The sequence below is a fragment of the Scyliorhinus canicula genome, chromosome 8 (genome assembly GCF_902713615.1).
Source record: "Scyliorhinus canicula chromosome 8, sScyCan1.1, whole genome shotgun sequence".
NCBI lineage: Eukaryota > Metazoa > Chordata > Chondrichthyes > Carcharhiniformes > Scyliorhinidae > Scyliorhinus > Scyliorhinus canicula.
The window spans coordinates 136,443,191-136,463,362 of NC_052153.1; the positions used below are offsets into that span (position 1 = coordinate 136,443,191).

Genomic DNA, 20,172 nt, shown 5'->3' on the forward strand with positions numbered 1-20,172 from the left:
CTCCAAAAACCACAACCATCGTCCTTTGTTCTAGACATGGTTCCAACCAGCAGAGAGTTTTCCTCCTGATTCCCACTGACTCCAGTTTGGCTAATGGTACTGAACATTGTGCCATCGTCAGCGAACATCCTCACTTCTGATCTTCTAATAGAGGGAAGGCCATTGATGAAGAGTTCAAGATGGTTGGACAAAGTGCATGACCTTGAGTGACTCCTACAGCGATATCCCTCACTGAGATGATTGACCTCCAACAATCACATCCGTTTTCCTTTGTGCTAGGTACTCCAACCAGCTTACTGCTTTCCCCCTGATTCCCATTGACGTCAGTTTTGCAAGGGCTCCTTGATGCAACATTTGGTCACATGTTGTCTTGATTTCAAGGGCAATTACTCTCATATCACCTCTGGAGTTCAGTTATTTTGTCCATGTTGTACCAAGGCTGTAGCTATACCAGGAGCTGAGTGACCCCATCAGAACTCAAACTGAGTATCAATGGGCACTATTGCACTCCATGCAATATTTTTAGAAAACGTCAGTAACAACAGACATGTATGAGCTAATAGTTGACGATAGTGGTCAAAGTTTTCAAATATTTGTTTACAGCGTGTTATAAATATACAGGCCTTGGAATTGATCTGATTATTGAAAGAAACATATGGACATTCCATAAAACTTAAGAGGCCTCTGAGCATGATTGGGAATGTTTATATTGAGGGAGAATTCAGAAAAGAGAGAGCAAAAGGCACTGAGATGAACATTAATATCATTGAGGATGAAGTCAATATAGAAGCTTAGGATGGAAAGAAGAAACAATAATTTTGTGCCCATCTTGAGTTGGTGCTTGTGGGCACAGTAGACAATAATATTTCAAAGCTGGGATGAGAGGACAGAACAAGTTGAAAGTACTGAGAAGTAGGGAGGAAAAAAAAGGTGTAATTTTGTAATAAAGAGCACACAATTTAATGCATACTTGCAGGAAGTCCAGAAAATAATGCTCCAAAAGTTTAAAAAATATATTTACATACGTTTAGTTATTACTAGCGTATTCTCATATGGATCAGAATTAGAAAACAGCTTTAAATTGTCCAAACAGAACTGTACTCTGTGCTTATAAGTGTGTGTATATGGTTATGTGCACACCTGGATGTGAAGTATTCCTGAGTACAAAAACGATGAGGCAACAAGTGACCGTTTATAACATGCATATGAAAAGAAATGCCAAGAAAACATTGCATGTTTCAAATATTCTCATCAAAAATAATCTTCGTGGTCTCGATGGTTTGTTTATGAACTCAAATCACGAAATAAAATATTTTGCAGCTTATTTTGAAGTATTGTTATCTTTATAAATGTCTGCACGAATTTAGGTTTTAGCTACTTAAAATAATAAACATGAATTTGGAACAGCCCAAAGGGTTATGCATTGAAACATGCAATCATCTTCACTGCCAAGTAATTTACTTTACAGCAAAGTATGAACATAACACAACACAAAATACTTCTAATTGACTGTCTGTGTTCTTGTTCCACAATATTTTCCTGAAATGAACAATGCCAAATTGGCAAACTGAATGTACCAGCCGGAACATTGTGAGATGCTACTGCATGCTAAATCCATGTACAGCTATAAAAAAGGCATGCAAAAAATATATACACTTGCATTTACCTGCAAGGCCAAAGTTTATGTGAATGTTAATCATATTTATTCTACATAAAAATATAAGCAAGGGGTTGTAAAATCACAAAAGTGGAAGAAAAATGTATTGGCTTGAGTTGCAGTATGACGTTCATTTAAAAAATTCTAAAAATTGGAAATAATCTTAAAACAAAAGAGCAACCATTTATTAAACTAAAAAATACATTGAATGGTTGTATTAAAAATATGTTTGCAGATCAAAAAACACAAAAGGAAAAAGTTACAATTTTAGAAGATAATTTTTAAATGTTGGAAATAATTTCAATTCAAAATGGATATTCAAAAAAAATCGTTAATATTAAACATACAGAATGTTGAAAAATACACTTCTGAAAAATATAAAAATGACAAACTTTTGAAGGAGACAAGCTCAATAATTTTGCTCAAAATAAATGTGTCCTTAAAAAGTGTGAATCGACGTTTCAAACAGTGAAATATGAACAACGTTTAAAGAAAATGTTTCTGAAAATAATGTAACTACATTATAATGATACAGAAATGCATTGTGCTAATAATTGAAGCATTAAGACATTCTACAAACTGTAACATTGGGTGGAATTTACCGAGCAACTCGCCGCATGTTTGTCGGCAACGGAGGCGGCCTGCCAGTGGGATTTTCTGGTCCCACCATTGTGAATGGGATTTCCTGTTGAATGTACCCCTCGACACTGGTAAACCCGAGGTGGGGGTGCACCGGTGAGACTGGAATATCCCGTCAGCGTGAACAGCCGGTAAATTCCACCCATTATTTATTTTGCCGGTACATACAATATTGCATTGGCTTTTAAATATAGCCTAATGAATGACAAGAAACTACCCACACATTTAAATATGGAACTTGGGACACAAGAATGTTACTCAAACTTTGTGGCCCTAACATGTATTCTCTCCCATCAAGATTACAATCACCGATTGTACACTTGACTTGTCCATGGTTTTCTGACCATTATCTCTCATTTATGCTTTGCAATTTCAGAAAGGTATCTTCAACAAAAGCCTCAAGTCATAAAAATACTCTTTGAATCACAAATTTAACAACTACATTCAGAGTTACACCCAACATACTTTTAAATATCATAATTCACTGTACAACATCTCTCTCTTAATCAAATACGACTTGCACTTGTGCAGGACTCATCCAATCGGAACATCTAAGGTGCTCCACACAATTGCTTTTCAAATGTGGTAATTGTTGTTCTTGGGCATCAACAGAGACATTCCACCCAGCAATGGAAATGAGAATAGGAAGTAGAAACTACACGCTCTTCTTGGAATAGTGTCACATATTTGAAATTTGTCCCTGCAGCATCTAACAAGAAGAGGACACCTTGCCTTGCCTCATCAAAAGGATGAATACAATGTGGATATATTTTGAAAATACATGTATTTCAAAAGTAATCTCAGATTTACAGCTACTGCATGGCTTTATGCAAAGCTATTGCACCCAACTAAGATATCGCTAGAATTACCTATGGATCATAAATAGAAAATACAGCAGGTCTGACCGTATCTGTGGAGAGAGAAGAGAGCTAACGTTTCAAGTCTGGATGACTCTTTGTCAAAGCTAGAGAGAACTGGATAGGGGCTGGTTTAGCTCACTCGGCTAAATCGCTGGCTTTTAAAGCAGACCAAGCAAGCCAGCAGCACGGTTCGATTCCCGTACCAGCCTCCCCGGACAGGCGCCGGAATGTGGCGACTAGGGGCTTTTCACAGTAACTTCACTGAAGCCTACTCGTGACAATAAGCGATTTTCATTTTCATTTCATTTCATATAGGGTCAGATTTATACTGTTGTGAGGGGCGTGGAGCAGTAGGGCTGGCCAGAGGTTCAGAAATAAGTGGAGATTGACAAAGGTGCTGTGGACAGAAAGACAAATGGAATGTAAATGGGGGTTACGAAAGCTAAGAAGGATGCTGATAGTGGCACATAAAGGTGGGATATCTGAGGGGCGTCGAGAGATCAGGGCGGCACTCTCCCTGCGCTGACAAGCTAAGCTCGTCAGTGCAGGAAATAAGGTAACTGAGGCCTTGGTGGGGCAGAAAAAGATCCCGCTATACCCGCCCTAAACGGGACTCTGTTTTTTGCGTTCTAAATAGCGCCCAATATTGCCACATCCTCTACCAAGTTATGCTATGCTTATTCACAGCCAAATCAAATATAACTGAAGCTTATCTAAATTTCTTTTGAATATAATAACTATTGCAAATTACACTCCATTTATAATTATTTAAAAGCCAATGCATTATCAAGATATGTATCCCTTTTAACCAAAATTGATAGTTTTTATTAGCCAATCAGAGCTGTACTTAACTGTAACAGGCTTTCCAGAAACATTAATGCAAAGATATCCCATCATAAAAATATCAGCACAAACCACATCAATGACACCTTTAAACTGGCAAACTGAAGACAGCATTTTTCATAAAGAAACATCTGTAATAATTTCATCATTTTTACAGAAGCATTAATATCAGATGACGGATCGTTAAAGTTTCCATTAATTTTTTTGCACGACAATTAAAATAATCAATTTTCATTCTTTTACAGTTAGCAGGAGATAATTCTAACTATGCTTATGGAAAAATGACAATTACAGATGGTCCAATAACATTCCTACATATTATAAATCATGTAAGAAATCACTAGTGATCATCAGCATACTGTTCCCAAGATGTCTCGAGCAACAACAAACTCTTGTACATAATTGTTAAAAGTACCAATGTTCAACAACCCTATTGATGCACTGAAAATAAGTTTGTCAAACATGATTTATAATAATCTCTTGACAGGACCAGGTAAAACCGCCTGGACTAGAATCCTAGAAAGAAGCAAGTGATGGATTAGTCCTTAAGAAAATACCTTCATCCTGTCAAAATTCTGGAAAACAAAACAGACGCCAAATAACTCTTCATTTTCCAGTCTCCAACTGGCCATGAAGCAAGAGATATCCTGTTGCTTGGTGATGATTGCATTGAGCAGCCAGTCTAAAGTAGGTTTAGAAACAGTCACACTCTGGATTGCTTTCAGCTACATTTTGGTATGAGTTCATTGTCAATTTAAGGTTAATCCTGGATTCAGTCGTTTTTATTTTCCTCATTACTTGTGAGCTATACTGAGGTGCATAAAACCATGAAGGAGATATCACTGTTGATTAAAATGTATCTAATTACAGTATCAGGAGAATAAAATAAAAACAATCAGTCACAAAATCCACCAAAAATTATTTTTCAATTTTACATACATATAGAATGTTGGTTATTATTCTATCCTCCTACATTAATTTTGTAAAATAAGAATTAAAAAGGCGTTTGCCATGGTCAAAATAGTAAAGCAAGGCTTCGAAAGACTGTGACACTGCAGAAATTGATGACGATTATCAGAACTGCTGTCATTATACACAGAAACCAACCTTCAGATCCAATGACAGACCGGGAGGATGCCTGAAAACTAATTACTCCTGCAATATAATCATTGGCTAGAATGATCACAGTGACAGTGTCAGAGCTGGGCAGAATACGACTGCCACCTTCAGTGTGCGTTAGACGGATGAGAATGGTTTCATTGTCTTCTGGTTCTTCATCATCCACAATTATTAATGTGACAATTCTCCTATCCTCACCTGCATATAAAAAAGGATGAAGTAAGGTTTAGTTTTTAAATTTCTTGACGTATTTATTATTATTTTGTGTTTAATGTACCATCCAAAACAGCTTTGACAATTTTCTTTCTATATATTAATGAACAAACGTTTCAAGCACCACACATCTTTAAAACTTAGAATCCTCTTTTTCTGTTAAAGATGTATTAAAATAACCCAAGCAAAATTGAAACAATTATGCACACTTTAATACCTGATGAAAATCAGCTTTAATACTGTTACAAATTTTTTAAAAACTGGTGTAAAAAGTTGACTGATATCTACTTTCACAGATGCATTTAAAAGGGAGCAAGATAAGCAGATACATAGAAAATAGAACATAGAACAGTACAGCACAGAACAGGCCCTTCGGCCCTCGATGTTGTGCCGAGCAATGATCACCCTACTGAAACCCACGTATACACCCTATACCTGTAACCCAACACCCCCCCCCCCCCTTAACCTTACTTTTTTAGGACACTATGGGCAATTTAGCATGGTCAATCCACCTAACCCGCACATCTTTGGACTGTGGGAGGAAACCGGAGCACCCGGAGGAAACCCACGCACACACGGGGAGGACGTGCAGACTCCGCACAGACAGTGACCCAGCCGGGAATCGAACCTGGGACCCTGGAGCTGTGAAGCATTTATGCTAACCACCATGCTACCGTGCTGCCCCTAATAGCGTGCTGCCCCGGGATACGGGTGAAAGAAATACCCTGCAGTTGATAGGTGAAGCGAAGTAAGGCAGGGAGAGAATATAAACACTGACATTGACCTGCTCAGCAGAATGATCTGCTCTAAATTCTATACAAAAATTCCAGCCATATTATCTGATGGATGTCAAGTCTAAGATGAGAAAGAAAAAAGAAAAAAAGAGTACAAGGAGAAAAAGGTAAAATGTCATTAAGTTCTCATTTGAGCTGGAAGCGAAGTATGGGCTGGAGTAGGGGGAAATGTTTCGATACATGCAGGTTCGAGATTTTGCCAGAAAGGAGATACAGAACTTCCCAGAGGAATTGGCCTCCACAATGCTGGAGGAGGTGCTGACGACAAGGGGACTGGAGAAGGGGATAGTGTCAGTGGTGGACGGAGCTATTTTGGAAGAGGATAAGGCACCACTGGAAGGGATCAAAGCAAAGTGGGAGGAAGAGTTGGGAGAGGTTCTCGAGGAGGGGGTCTGGTGTGAGGTGCCCCAAGAGTAAATGCCTCCACCTCGTGTGCGCAGTTGGGGCTGATACAGCTGAAGGTGGTATACAGAGCACACCTCACGAGGGCGGGGATGAGCCGATTGTTTGAAGGAGTAGAAGATGTGTGTGAGCTTTGCGGCGGGAGGGGGGGGGGGGGTTCCCGTTAATCACGTTCATATGTTTTGGACCTGTCCAAAGCTAGAGGATTACTGGAAGGAGGTTTTTAGGGTCATTTCCAAGATGGTGCATGTGAAACTGGACCCGGGTCCCCGGGAGGCCATATTCAGGGTGTCGGACCAGCCAGGGTTGGAAACGGGTGCAGAGGCAGGTATCGTAGCCTTCGCCTCGTTGATCACCCGAAGGCAGATCCTGTTGGGATGGAGAGCAGCCTCTCCACCATGTGCCCTGGTGTGGTGGGGTGACCTGTTGGAATACTTGACTCTTGAGAAGGTTAAGTTTGAACTGAGGGGAAGGACGGAGGGGTTCTACAAGTCATGGGCATTATTCATCATGCACTTTCAAGAGCTGGATAACATCGAGCATTAGTTGGGGGGATGGGTGGGAGGGTTGGGGGGAGGGGGGCTGTGTGTATTAAGGGTGATTATGGGTAATCCCAGATTCCTTTTTGTTATTTGTTTATAAAAATATGCGGGCTAATGTTTGGGGGGTTGGTGGGAGGATGGGATCGTTGTCATTGTTACGGGGATTGACATATTTGTTGCTGGTTATTGTTTATTGTTGGTGGGTGTAAATTTGGGAGAGAATGTGAAAAAGGAGAATAAAAATATATATATTTTAAAAAAAGTTCTCAGCTACAAAGCAACATACCAAGTATACTTCACACATACCTTCTGCAAATGTTAAAACATCACCATCACCAATGAAATCAATGTTTATTGTAGCTGTGCCACCAACCACGCTCCACTCCACAGTTACTTCACCAAGACTTCCACCACTCCGATCTATGACTAGCTGGATAGTTGCCCGACTTTCTTCCATTACTTCAAGATAATGTCCTTCATCTGTGGCATTAGGATTTGTACTGTAAATCAAAAAGGTCCCAAACGCATCTCCGTTCATAACTATTACAACAGTAGAGATATTTGGTTGGCTAATTGTAGGTTGGTTTGCTGGAGTGACCATTCCATTCACCAGTTCCACATTTAAAAGCAAAATGGCAAATTTTTCATCACGTTCTGGTGCACTGTCAGTTTGTATTGAAACCGAGAGATTGGCAAACTCATCGCCTTCATGCATGATTGTCCATGATCCAGTGACTGGCTCATAATCAATGCCAGCTGTTGCCTGGGTACTCATAAGAGTGGAGACACTTGAACTATTCTTGCGATATATTGAGGACTCTGTGCTATTGATCAGTATGTGAGACAATGAAGCGATCCAGGAGCACTTGGACATCCCGGAGTTATTTGTAAACGAGAAGGCTAAACAAGTTTCTTCCTTGAGGCAAACAGCTGCACACGCATGTAAAGCATCCTTTTCCAGAGAAACATTCCCCTGAAGAATAGGTTGGCCATTTGCAATTCCAGTAACTGGGCGTTCATAATAAGTGAATATGTCATGTCCCTCTTCTATCAATAGGTCCACAAAATCAATTTTGGAGGTGCTATAAAATACACGCAGTATCCCAAAATGGCCTCCACTACATTGAAAAGAAAGCACAATTAAATATTTTATCACAAAATATGTCCAAGCCCCACCTTAACATACTGAATTGTTAGTTTTAAGCAGGTTACTGTCACAGTGCTTGGAACTCAATGTCCAGTTTTGTCCAGTCAGTGTCAAAATGTGTCTCGAGATTAATCTCCACAGTCTAAATGAATTTTAGCATCACAGGCCCATATGTCACAGGCTGTTTAATTAATACAACTGACCATCAATAAGATTTGCTTTTATATATTACTACAATTCAGAAACGTGTCACGTGCTTCACTTGAGGATAATTAGATAAAAATTAACAAGCCAAGAGTATTTATTTTGAAGATGGCTATAAACTTGATCAAATAGCTGGGATAAGGAGTGTCTTATTGAAAGAGAGTGAGCTGGAAGACAGAGAGTTTCAAGGAGAGCATTTCAGATTTTGAGATCCAAACGGCAGAAGGTAAAGCCACTTATGGTGCTACAAAGGGAGCAGGGTATGCAAAAAAGGCCAGAGTTTCTGGAAGATAATGCCTTTAGATAGTCAGACACTCTTTCTCAGGGTGGAAAAGTCAATTACATGAGGACATAGGTTTAAGATGCAAGGGGGAAAGTTTAGAGATGTGCAAGCAGGTTTTTTTTTTTTTTTACAGAGGGTGGTGAGTGCCTGCAAAGCGCTGTCGGGGGCAGTGGTGGAAGCAGAAATGATTGCGGTGTTTAAGACGTATCTTGATGAATGCATAAATAGGATGGAAATGGAAGGATATGGATCCCGTAAGTGCTGAAGGACTTAGTTTAGACAGGCATCTTGATCGGTGCAGGCTTGGAGGGCCGAAGGGCCTGTTCCTGTGCTGTACTGTTCTTTGGCCATCCTAATGTTTAATTGGAGGACATTACAGGTGGCCAAGTAGTGGGTTTCAGGCAAAAAGTGTGACAACTCAAGGGTAGCAAAATCGGTCAACAGCAGTGATGTTAAGTTGGGCCTCTTCGCCTCTTCAGTTTACATGTGGACCTGACATCATGATGTTGTGAATGGCCACCATGTAGGTAAGAAATTATTGAGGGCCAGGGATAGATCCATGGAGGGGAGTAAATTAAGAAGGAATGGGAAGAAAATCAGGAGCCAAGGATTCTCTGATTACAATAGAGAAGGTCATGGTGAATTGCATTCTTAAACTGCTGCAGTCCCTGTGGTATAGGCACACCAACAGTGCTGCTAAGCAGGGAGTTTCAGGATTTTGACCCAGCAACAGTGAAGGAATGGTGATATATTTCCAAATCAAGATGGTCTATGAATGGAGGGGATCCTGAAAGTGATGACATGATCATGTACCTGCTGCCCATAATAGGGAAAAAAAGCTAAATTTTGAGTACAGAAGGAAGATCAAACCATTCTGTGTGTGTCATTGTTCTAGGTAATAGAGATCACAGGTTTGGAAGGTGCTTTCAAAGGAACTTAGGCGAGTTGTTGTGGTGCCTCTTGTAAATGATACACATTGCTGCTACTGTGCGCCAGTGGAGGAGCGAGTGGTTGTTTAAGGTGATGGATAGAATGCTGTTTTATGTGAGATAGTTTGTATTGAATGGTGTTAATTTCTTATGTTATTTCAGAGTTGAGCGGGGGATGGAGAGGGAGTTGTTGAGCAGGGGAAAATGGTTTTGCCCACTGTATTGCAGTCTTACAGACACAAGCGCATCCAAGGAAGCACTTAAATCAGAGCACTGAATTGAATGATCAATCAGGGCACTGAAAGAACCACCATTCATGGTAGTGAAAAGCTGTACAATTGATGAGCCATTTGGGAAAAAATTCACTTCCCAGCCACCATTACTGCCTTGGTGCTCGGAAAGCTGAAATGATCGGCCTGCAACCATAATGGTGGTCATGACCCATGGTCTGGGAATCTGTGGTAGACGGTGAACAGGCTTCGGAGACTCAGGGGGTGACTTAATCACCACAGAATTCCGAGCCTTTCACCTGTCCTTTTAACCACAGTAAGTAAGGTCTGGTCCAACATCTTGCCAATGGTCACCCCCAGGATATCAATGGTAGAGTATTCAGCAGTCAAATATCAAAGGGCAATGATTATCTTCTCTCCTGCTGAATGCTGTCCAGGTCTCGCTGCATGAAGACATGGACTGTTTCATTGTCTGAGTCGCAGCAAGTAGAACTGAACACTGTAATTTTCAGTGAACATCCTTACTTCTGACCTTATGATGGAGGAAAGGCAATTGATGAGGCAGCTGAAGATAGCTGGACCTGGGACAGTGCCCTAAGGAACTCCAGCAGTCATGTCCTACAGTGGGACGATTGGTCTCCAGCAACCATAACCATTTTCCTTTGTGAGAGGTATAACTCCACCTCAATTACCTTAGTTTTATTCAGGCTCCTTGATGTCACACTCAGGCATCTGCTGCCTTGATGTCAAGGGCAGTCACTCTCACCTCTTGAGTTCAGTTCTTTTGTTCATGTTTAGAACAGGCCTGTAATGAGGTCTGAAGCTCAGTGAATTCGGACAGAATAGTCATGATGGCAGATTTGAAAGGGAGGGATAGGGAACCTATAAAAGATCGGCTATCATAGGGTCAGGAAAGGAAGTTGTCTGGTCAGCAATTTAGTTGATTCCCTTAGTTCCTGTATCTTTTATTTTGGCATTACTATTTTTGGTCCATGGATCATGAATGGAGACATACTTTAGATGAGCAGAGGAAGTAAGGAAAGTGTCAAAAGAGTACACTGTGTTATAAAGTTTTGTATTTTGGACAGAAAAACCCAGATTTGATGGCACTCAAGAGATTGGTTGGCTTGCGATCAATGGATTGGAAAGGGACAGTATTCTGCCCAGCAACCAATAGCGATTGGTTCCTGTCAGGTGGAGCTCTTTGGAGAGAACCCGGGAGAAGCCACAGGACCCTCAAGTGGAATTAGCTCTCTCACTCAGCTCTGCTGCCTACTGTCTGAAGGCAGAAGCTTCTAGACCCTGAAAGAAGAAGCTGTCTCCTGTCTCACTCACTTACATGCTGGTTTCCTGTTATTTCTGTGAGTCTACGGTGATAAATAAATACAAGCTGAAAGAAACGATAACATCCATCTAAAAGCCTAGACTGCAAAAGGAAGATCTGAAACAAAGGTCAGAATTCTCCGTTAATTTGTACCAGCAGGCTTCTCTGGTCCTGCTGCAGTGAATGGAGCTTTGGCTAGTACCAAGCTCGTTCTCGCTGGCAATGGTGGCAGGGCGAGCTCGGATTGCAAAATCCTGGCCAAAGACGCTCATCCTTTTACTTTCATCATTATTTTACACCCAACCATAACCATTATGTGTGTGTGTAGAAAGATGGTGGGGCGAGTTAAAGGGGGTGGTGTTACAGATTAGATAGCAATTAACCAGTTGTATTTGTTGCCTATTTACTGATAGTTGCTTGTGTTAATTGTGTTTAAATTTACAAACCTGGTGACTAGTTATTGGGCAGCTGAAGACCTTGGGTATTTAAAAAATTAAACTTACTTTCAACCATGTTGTAACTTCAGGTCAAGTGGGACTGAAATTGACCACGCAATGGCCCAGGGTACCGTAACAATATGATCAAGAAATTCGGAGGTGGACATGATGAGGTTGGCTAAAGCATAAAGCCATGGCATCCAGCACACTGAATCTACAGGGGATCTGCGTTGTCTGAGTAGGGCAAGATACAGTGAGGCTTTTCAACCAACCAGATTGAAGACCCCTCACTGAGACACAGTGAGCATTAACCAGGAAGTATAAAGCAAGAATGATTAATCAAATTTAAATGATGTACAGAAAGTGAAATAGAGGTTGGGGAAGACAGAAGGGAGAGACCAGGTTAAAAAAAACTTCTAAAAATCAAATTAAATTTACCAAATGTGCTCTTTTCCTTCATTGAATATTGTAGTTCAAGCTTGTATACATAAACATCCAGGATCAGCGAGGTTGTTTCATCACATCACATAACTTCATCACATATCAAGCTGTTAAAAAATTACTTCTGAGTGCACTCGTCCTAACCAGTTCAGCCTATTTTAGTATGGGACTAGAGGGCAATCAGCCAGATTCAGGTTGCCGCACACATTTTAATGCCAAGTCTATCATTGGGGACTACAACTGAAAATCCTGTAGAGGAGCAGGGTATCCTTGAGTAAAACATTTGCATTTCTCTTTAATTGAGTAGGTGTGTACAGTACTCCAGAATTTGCTGAGTACACACCTGCACAGTTAAACGTGGAAATCCTAGGGTGGCACGGTGGCTAGCACTGCTGCCTACGGTGCTGAGGACCTGGGTTCGATCCCGGCCCCGGGTCACTGTCTGGTGGAGTTTGCACATACTCCCCATGTCTGCATGGGTTTCACCCCCACAACCAAAAGATGTGCAAGTTCGGCGGAGTGCCCATACTAAATTGCCCCTTAATTGGAAAAAAATAATTGGGTACTCTAAATTTATTTTTAAAAACTCAAAGATAAAACTTGGAAATCTAGAGGTTCTGGCAGATTTCCTCCATTGTAATCGTACACATTGTTTGACCTCATCATTATTCTTTTCACAAAATATTGCTGTCCATTATGTTATGACCTGAATGTCACATAAAGATGGATTTAATTGGTAAACTCTCACAGCATTTAGCACACCTTCTTTTCACTGTGATATTTTTTATGGAATTTCCTTCCAGTGGTTCCTGAACTCTGTACATCATTTGTGTGAAGTGGACAGTACCATGTGGGTTGTCATTTGCTGGAACAATAATGTTTGCCACATTGTTCCTTCCAATGGAGCTTCCATAAGTAGAATGGGTAAGTTTCACTTGAATGACCTGTATTGGGAAGAAATCACTTTAAAATTAGTATACTAGCCATTTTCAAATCAGCCCAAAGTTACAATTTCTATAATTCTAGGTGTAAAATTCAGCCCTTATTCTCTAGAAATTCCTGTTGGCAGAAAATACTTTCCCTATAGTTTTAATAATAATAATAAGCATTTACTGTGAGAAATCAATTTGGTCTTCACCCTTGCATTACTTTGGACTTTTTGTATCCCTTCCATGTTTAAACTACAATGACTCGCCGATACCATATAAAACCACTACTGGGCTAAGATGTAGAGCTCTGTCTTGACAAACTTTGTATTATATATTTTTGTGTCTTCAGAAGGACAGGTTGTTTTCAATAATAAGATTCTTTCAGCAGTATCCAATGAAAACCAACTGCGTAGATTTTTGATTTGCCATCAGGGCATAAAGTGGCATTATGGATCGGGCATAAACTAGCATTGTACATTGAAAACATCTAATTTTCTTCTCTCTCAAATTATTTAAAATGAAAAATCAGGTGATTCTATAATGTGAAGGTGATTCACAATGCCCATGTAGTAAAGTTAAAAATCATTTTTACTGTAGCGGGCTGGACCACAGCTCTCTTGATCTTTTGACTGAATCTATTAAATTGTTGATTATTTTTAAAGGAAATATATTTTACTTCCAATCATATAGGGGGCAGCATAGGCAAGGCATTTTGTTCAGCACAGGTTTTGTCTTGCTGGTCATTACACACATAAGCTTAAAAAGTGGTTACTGCTAGTTCTGTCAGTAGATTGAAGAGAAACAAACATATGGACTAATTTTAATCCGGAATGTGTATCACGTAGGCAGAAGGGCAGTAATTACAAAATACACTCACTGGCCTCAGTTTCACAGGAACATAGGTCTTTGAAACAGGAGTGGGCCATTCGGCCCTTTGGGACTGTTCCACCAGTCAGTAAGATCGTCACTTATCTCGTTGTGGCCACAGCTCCACTTTCTTGTCTGTCCTCCATAACCCCTCAAGTCCTTTATCTATCGAAACTGTACACACAATTCCAGATGTGGTCTCACCAAGGCCCTGTATGCTGCAGCAAAACCTCCCTACTTTTATATCCTGTTCCCTTTGCAATAAATACAAATATGCCATTTGTTTTCCTATTCACTTGCTGTATCTACAGGTTAACACTTTGTGATTCATGCATCAGAACATCCAGATACCTCTGTAAGAGAGTTCTGCAGCATCTCTCAATTTTTTCTTTTTTTCCTGCTGAACTGGACAAGTTCACATTTTCCCACATTATACTGCATCTGCCAAATATATGCCCCCTCACTTAAACTATCTATATATATTTGTAGACTCTTTACCCCCTCTTCACATCTTACTTTCTTATCTACCATCGTGTCAATGAAAATTTATCTACCATACATTTGGTCCCTTCAACTAAACCATTGATATGCATTGTAAATAGTTGAGGTCAAGGTCACTGATCCAAAGGGCATTCCACAACTTGACAACCAGAAACCTGTTAGCTGACCAATCCATTACCCATGTGATTATGTTACCCCCTACACCATAAGATCTTATTTTCTCTTGCAACCTTTGAAGTGGCACCTTACCAAATGCCTTAGAAATCCAAATACAACACATTTACTTTTATCCACCTAACTTGCTACCTTCCCTAAGAATTCTAATAAATTAGTTAAATACAATTTCCTTTTCATAAAACCATGGTGTCTTGACTTGGCTGCTTTATCATTTTCTCAGTATCCTGCTGTAACCTCCTTGATAATGGATTTTAGCAATTTTCCGATGACAGATATGAAACTAACAGGCCGATGGTTTCCTGCTTCTTGTCGCCCTCCTTTCTTGAATGAAGGTGTCACATTAGCTACTTTTCAATCTGCTGGGATCTTTCCAGAGGAAAGGAATTTATTCTAAGGAATTTATAATCAATGCATCCATTATCTCTGCAGCCACTTCTTTTAATACCCTAGTATACAGGCAATCAGGTCCTGGGGACTGGTTCTAATAGTTTCCCCCAGTAAGTTTTGTCTAGTAATGGTGATGGTTTGAGTTCCTCCCTCCCTATCACCTCTTGATTTTCAAACATTTTAATAGGCTTTCCAAGTCTTCTGTAATAAAGACAAATGCAAAATTTAATTTGGGCTACAATTCATCTATTTCGTCACAAGGGTATTTTGAGAACTCCTGGTCCTCATACAAATATCGCCGGCCTACTAGTCACCAGAAAGAAAAGGAGAAAGAGGCAGAACAGCAACCAGAGAGGGAAGATGTCTCACCTTTAACTGGACATCAGTTTGAAATTAAGTGTTAAGAGATGGGTTTCGACAAGAAGAACTCCTACATCAGACTCCTGTTTATTGACTACAGCTCCGCCTTCAATACCATATCCCAGCCAAGCTCCTATTAAAGCTCCAAAACCTAGGACTTGGATCTTCACTCTGCAACTGGATCCTCGAATTTCTAACCCACAGACCACAATCAGTAAGAATAAACAACAACACCTCCTCCACAATAATCCTCAATACCAGGGCCCTGCAAGGCTGCGTACTTAACACCCTATGTACACACACGACTGCGTGCCAAAATTTGGTTCCAACTCCATCTACAAGTTTGCTGACGACACGATTATATTGGGCTGGATCTCGACTTGGAAAGCCTATTAAAATGTTTGAAAATCAAGAGGTAATAGGGAGGGAGGCACTCAAACCATCACCAAGTCAGAATACAGGAGAGAGATTGAGAGACAACAATCTCTCCCTCAATGCCAGCAAAACTAAAGAGCTGGCCATTGACTTCAGAAAGCAAAGTACTATACACACCCCTGTCAGCATCAACAGGGCCAAGGTGGAGATAGTTTCAAATTCCTAGGTGTACACAGCTTCAAAGATCTGTCCTGGTCCAGCCATGTCGACGCTATCACCAAGAAAGCACAACAGCGCCTATAGTTCCTCAGGAAACTAAGGAAATTTGGCATGTCCACGTTAACTCTTACCAACTTTTACTGATGCACAATAGAAAGCATCCTATCTGGCTGCATCACAGCCTGGTATGGCAACTGCTCGGCCCAAGACCGCAAGAAACTTCAGAGTCGTGAACACAGCCCAGTCCATCCCACAAACCTGCCTCCCATCCATTGACTCCATCTATTCCTCCCGCTGCCTGGGGAAAGCAGGGCAGCATAATCAAAGACCCCTCCCACCTGGCCTACTCACTCTTCCAACTTCTCCCATTGGATAGGAGGTACAAAAGTCTGAGAACACACAAACAGACTCAAGAACAGCTTCTTCCCCATTGTTACCAGACTCCTAAATGACCCTCTTATGGACTGACCTGAATAGCACTACACCCGTAGTATGCTTCACTCATTGCCGGTGTTATCTAGTTACATTGTGTACCTTGTGTTGCCCTATTATGTACTTTCTTTTATTTCCTTTTGTGTACATTGTGTACCTTGTGTTGCCTTATTATGTATTTTCTTTTATTTTTATATACTTAATGATCTGTTGAGCTGCTCGCAGAAAAATACTTTTCACTGTACCTTAGTACACGTGACAATAAACAAAATCCAATCCATCAAGAAGGTCACATGGAAGGAAAGGGGTAAGAGGTGGATCAGGGAGGCACAAGCCTCTGAGGCAAAGAATGCAGTGATTTTCCTAGTGGGGTCAGGCGAGCACTTTTACACTTAGCTTGGAGGGTTAATGGAACTGTCCTCAGCAGTGTCATGTGAGAGTACCTTTAAGAAATGGATGTTTAAGAAATGGATGTTTAAGAAATGTACCTTTAAGAAATGTGTGTTTATCAGTGATGTCAGAGAGTGGGTGGAGCTGGGCTGTCTGTCAGCTTTTTACTTTCATTTGAGGCGGTTTGCTGCAGGGTGTTTTTTAGTTCCGTTTTCAGTGTTGAAGCTGAAGCCAGACAGAGCAGCTGTACTGTTGATCTCTCTGCCATCAAAATACTATCTCTTGATTATTTGGTGAATTCAGAATTATAAATGTTCTCGGTAGTGAATGTAAACCTAATGTGCTTCTGTTAAAAGGTGTTTCTTTTGTCTTCTGGATGTTGTTTGGGAAGTTATTATGGATTACTTAGTGTTGTATTCTTTGGGGGTTGTATTTGAATTGATGGTCGCTAAGATGTTCACTGTATGTTTTAAAAAGGTTAACTTGAGTTCACAGAATAAACATTGTTTTGTTTTAAAAAAATATTTTTCCATTTCTGCTCTACCACACCTGTAGAGTGGGCCATGTGCTCCCCATACCACAATCTATTAAACGTTGTGGGTCAGGTGAACTCCATGATACACTTTGGGGTTCTCTAAACCCTGGCCCATAACAGCAGACAAGCAGAGTTTTCGATCACAGTCCTGACTTGTGTCTTGTACAGGCTTTGGGGAATCACAAGGTAAATTATTCTCCATAGAATTCCCAGTCTCTGACCTGCCCTTGTAGCCAGAGTAATTAAATGGCTGATCCACTTCAGTTTCTGATCAATGGCACCCAGGATGTTGTTAGTGGGGGATTCAGTGATCGTGATGGCAATAAATGTCAAGGAGAGATGGTTAGATTCTCTCTTATTAGAGATGATCATTGCCTGGCTTGTGCAGCATGAATCGTACTCACACTTATGAGAAGAGATTGATGCAACTGGGTTTGTTGATAGGTGTTCTCATTTAAACTTGCAAAATTCTTACAGGGTGTAAGAATTCTTACAGGGACCCAAGGACATAATCTCAGAATAAGACATAGGCCATTTAAGACTAAGATGAGGGGAAATTTCTTCCTCATAGAATTCTCTACATGAGAGACTGTGGAAGCTCAATTATTGAGCATGATCAAGACCAAAATCAATAGATTTCTGGAGACTAATGGCATCAAGGGATATGAGGATAGCACGGGAAAGGGACACAAAGGTAGACGATCGGCCATGGTCTAATTGAATGGTGGAGCAGGCTCAATGGGTTGAATGGCCTACTCCTGTTCCTATGTTACATCTAGGACACTAACCTGAGGAAATGCAGAGATCTGGACTGACAGAGATGATTGACCTCCAATAATAACAACCATCTTCCTTTGTGCTAGATACAAATCCAATCAAGGGGCGATTTCCTCCCCGATTCACATTGGCTTTGGTTTTGCCAAGGCTTCTTGACGCCACACTTGGTCAAGTGCTGCCTTAATGTTAAGAGCAGTCACTCTCACCTCAAGATCTCTTTTGGCTGTGTTGCATCATGGCTGTGATGACCTCAGGAGTTGAATGGTCCTTGCAGAGCCTAAACCGAGCGCCAGTGAGCAGGTTATTGCTGAGAAATCTCACTTGATAGAACTGTCACCGTCATCTTCCATTACTTTTCTGATGATTTATAGAAGACTGATGGGTGGTAATTGGCCCGGCTGGATTTGTCCTGCTATTTTTGTGAGTACAAGACGTATCTGGGAAATTTTCCACATTGCCAGGTAGATGCCAGTGCAGTAGCTGCACTAGAACAGCTTGGTTCTGGGTGCAGCTGGTTCTGGAGCACAGGCCGGAATGTTGTCAAGGCCCAAACCCTTTGCAGTATCCTCATGACATTTCTTGATATTGTGTGAAGTGCATGGAATTGGCTGAAGATTGGTAATGGGGGTACGTCAGGCCATGAAGTTACAGAGTGCGGTTGAATACAATTCTGCCTGCTGCTGATGGTCCCACAGCACCCCATGGATGCCCAGTATTGAGTTGCTCAGTATGTTTGAAATCTATCCCTGAGCTGGATTTTGTCCCCATGTTTGAGAGTCGGAGTCTACCAACAGACCTGGAAGAATTCAGTAATTTGGCACACGAAGGATGCGACCAGCTGGACCCAATAATGTGGTGAAAACCTCATGAAATGTACGAAGTGGGTTTGATGATGGGTCACATGGCAGGGGAACTCTGAACTCAGGACATTCATGTCATATGAATCCCATGCAGGGAAAGATCTCATGTTTAATGGGCAGAAAGTCCTGTTTAAAAGCTGAAGTTCTACATGCAGCCGTTCTGAGGCAGAATTGCAATTGAACTGGCCAGAATTGAAGATGTCTGAATATCAAAACCAAAATCTTTTGAAGGTCCAGATAGAAGAAATCTGTTTGTTTGTAAATGTTGTCGGTATCGACGGATTCAACTATATTTGGAGATGTCACAATCCACCCAGCGCATTGCACCTGTGATTTAGTGAAAGCTCGCTGCGTGACTCTCTCCAGGCCATTCAGGAAGACAGAAAGATTCTATTTCCAGCTGTCAGCTGTAAATGGCCATCATGAATGATTAAGGCCTGATCGCAGGTCACCGTGGAGGTGAGTGGCCGTGGGCACCATCCAACTGACTGGGTCCAGCGCCAACCAAGGACGAATAACTTTTTCTGCACTGCAAGCATAAGTTTGGGGATCTTGCTGTCAAGAAACAGATGAAATGGCCAGGAAAGTAGGCACTTAATGGTCAAAGCCTGGGTAAGGCAATGAAGTGTAAAGTGTCCCCCTCAGCAGCATTTATTGTTGCATTTGGCTACATATGTGCATGTAACTGGAATCTGCACCTTCCTCTGTCTGTCACACAGATTTATTGAGATTGTGAAGATTGGAAGGGCAGCTGGATGACATGACACCTCATGGGAGTAAGGGATTAGTTTCAGCATCAAAGGAAACCTTACTTTTCCTCTGTTTGTGCCAACAGGAAAAAAAGGCCCACAACCCTCGGGAGAGATCCAAGACCAGGGGTGAAGTGCTGGAGGTAGGTCTACATTAGAGGCAGAGCTGGAAGCCCTAGAGCTGGCTGGGGAGCTGGTCTGTCAGTCATATTTGATCAGAGTTTGGATTAATGGGCGTGGAGAGTGGTGATGGCAGCCTGCGGCACAATGAGTGGCAGTGGCCCATAATATTATCACTGCTGTAATTGTATGCATGCTTCAATTGCAGGATCAACAGCTGCAGAGAGTTGGGACTAGTCCCCACCTGTTACACCTCACACCGCTCCAGAGGACAAGAGTCTGGACATCTATCAGAGCACAGCGTCACACCTGCCCCCTGCATCAGCTGGGAGGTGATCACATGCCAGCTCAGAGTCACAATCTGGTGAGCACTGCACAGTCATGCAGATACGGATGAAGAAGACGGCGGCACATCGCAGACGGAAGACAG

At 41.3% G+C, this 20,172-nt stretch overlaps 1 protein-coding gene across 8 annotated transcripts in view; it reads right to left on the minus strand.

The window, feature by feature from the left end:
- The window catches only part of adgrv1 (adhesion G protein-coupled receptor V1), an 838,553-nt gene that overhangs the window by 587,065 nt on the left and 231,316 nt on the right, over positions 1–20,172 (minus strand). For all 8 annotated transcript variants that reach the window (XR_005461637.1, XM_038805279.1, XM_038805282.1 and 5 more), the window contains 3 exons: positions 12,827–13,008; positions 7,376–8,187; positions 5,107–5,316 (listed from right to left, as the gene is read on the minus strand). Coding sequence is in view for 7 of the 8 variants with exons in the window: in XM_038805279.1 (XP_038661207.1) it covers positions 5,107–5,316; positions 7,376–8,187; positions 12,827–13,008 (1,204 nt within the window). In the remaining variant the exon portion in view is untranslated. The remainder of the gene's footprint in view (positions 1–5,106; positions 5,317–7,375; positions 8,188–12,826; positions 13,009–20,172) is intronic.